General features: G+C 41.1%; 1 protein-coding gene across 1 annotated transcript; it reads right to left on the reverse strand.

Annotated features, from left to right (window-relative positions):
- Positions 1-75: 75 nt before the first annotated feature.
- On the reverse strand, positions 76-1,716 carry LOC109592091 (protein ELYS-like; the record flags this gene model as incomplete). Its single annotated transcript, XM_020007649.1, has 4 exons — positions 947-1,716; positions 629-709; positions 230-464; positions 76-157 (listed from the first exon to the last, which is right to left on the reverse strand). Coding segments are annotated over exons 1-4 (1,023 nt in total), but the record flags the coding sequence as incomplete, so codon positions are not given.
- Between the last annotated feature and the right edge of the window lie 135 nt (positions 1,717-1,851).

Consider the following 1,851-nt stretch of genomic DNA (forward strand, 5'->3'; position numbering starts at 1 on the left):
CTGTAACGAAATGTACAAAAAGTACGAGAAATGTATTTAAACTACAGTACAAGTGAATTGTAATTGTAATTGTACTTGGTATAACACTGTATTATGGTAGTCAGTCTTCTTCTTAAAACCCATCTGGTACATAGTGACTGAAGGAGATGAACCGAAACTATAAGAAGAGGATTGGAAGGATCATAATTGCACCCACTAAAAAGTATACATGTACATGTACACCACTTACACATGTTGTGCCTTGGGGCCGTTGCGAGATACCCAAACGTATAGGAAGTTCTTTGGATCGTTCTCAGGTTCTTGAACAGCAAAGTGAGTGACGGGGGTAGGCAAACGGCGCATAAGGAGAGGGAGGGAATAAAGGAGAGTGGAGTCAAGGAGACTGTACAACTGGAAACCGCCAAAACTGTATCCAACGAGGAGGCCAGCTGCTAAAGGGAAGTGACTAATAGCTGTGACTGACACTAGAAGGAGAAAGAGAAAGAGTCAAATTTTTATTACATTGTCTGATACATATTGATGTACTCAGCTATGTAGCAAGTTTGAGCTGATTCTTATTAAAATTTATCGAGTTATGAGCATAAATTTAAAAAGCAGCAGCCAAAGTTTGACTGTGTTGTTTCTTCACCTCCTTCAAATGATCCAATGAGTTTACTAGTCGTGGGATCAGGATACTGAAACAAGGAGCCACTACGCTTTATATAACGACCTAAATTATAAAAATAAAAGAAACCTTATTCAATGGTACCGCCCACCATAACTATTGTACATATATACTGTTAGATCTAGAGGGAGTTTAGGTCTCCCATATTTGGTCTAGGTCTCCCTAAATCTCTCATTTTTAGCTTTTGGTCTCTCATATTTAGCTTAAGTCTCCTAAATTCTCTCATTAAATTGGTCTTAAAAATTAATATATAGATCTAATACTGTACATGTAAATGCCTACCATTAATGTCAAGAGCTAAATGGACTCCATCTCTGACACTGTTAGTGGAGTGAATGGGAAGATCATCAACAGTATACGGGAGGATTTTCACGTTACGTGGGAACTGTAAATTAGGGCGGGGCCAAATATGAGAGTGAGCAAGGACCAGATCAATTAAAACGACTCGTCCAGTTTGACCACACCCACAGGCGATGACCCCACTGAAGGATTGGAGGGGAGACGACATGAACAGGCCAACAGGGAGGGTCACTCCACTCACATCAGCTACGGCAGTAACAAGAAAAGGGAGAGTCAATACCCTGACTAGGAGACCAGACTTTAACGAGAAAACCAGAACGAGACTTTGAGACGCTGACTCAGCAAACACTAAAACAATGTATTCCTTCTTCTCGTGCTCTATTTTGCAGTGTGCTTCTAATTGAAGGCCTCTAGTTGAGAAGTGGGAGAACTTTTTGAGGCCTTTTCCAAATAGAGAGAGGTGACTAAAGGATAGGAGATCGTTGGATTCGTCCAGGGACCAAACGAGACGACTGTCTTTGGAGATGCCTCCATATTTAACGGTTTTCGGCAAAGGCAAAGTGTTTTTCTGAGTTGGAAAATTTATTCTTGCCTCCACAGTGCTCATCTTTGCCCGCCGTCTTTGCTTTGGCCTACACGAGAACACGTGTTAGTTGTTACTTTTAAGGAATACGGAGATGTTTAGATGTTATACGGATACAATTTATAACTATTAATAACCAGACAAGTTAATAAAATACTCTAATAACCACTTGTCCACGTGCTACCACGTGGTTTCGCGCATGCGCAGTAACTGGGCGGGTCGGCTTCCAAAAAAGGGAGGAGGATGATTAATTTTCAGCTCAAGTTCCAACACACTGTGTGTGTTTGTAGCCATTAGGCATTAG

The sequence above is a fragment of the Amphimedon queenslandica genome, unplaced genomic scaffold, assembly GCF_000090795.2.
Source record: "Amphimedon queenslandica unplaced genomic scaffold, v1.1 AMPQUscaffold_6330_Cont21710, whole genome shotgun sequence".
In the NCBI taxonomy this organism is placed as follows: Eukaryota; Metazoa; Porifera; class Demospongiae; order Haplosclerida; family Niphatidae; genus Amphimedon; species Amphimedon queenslandica.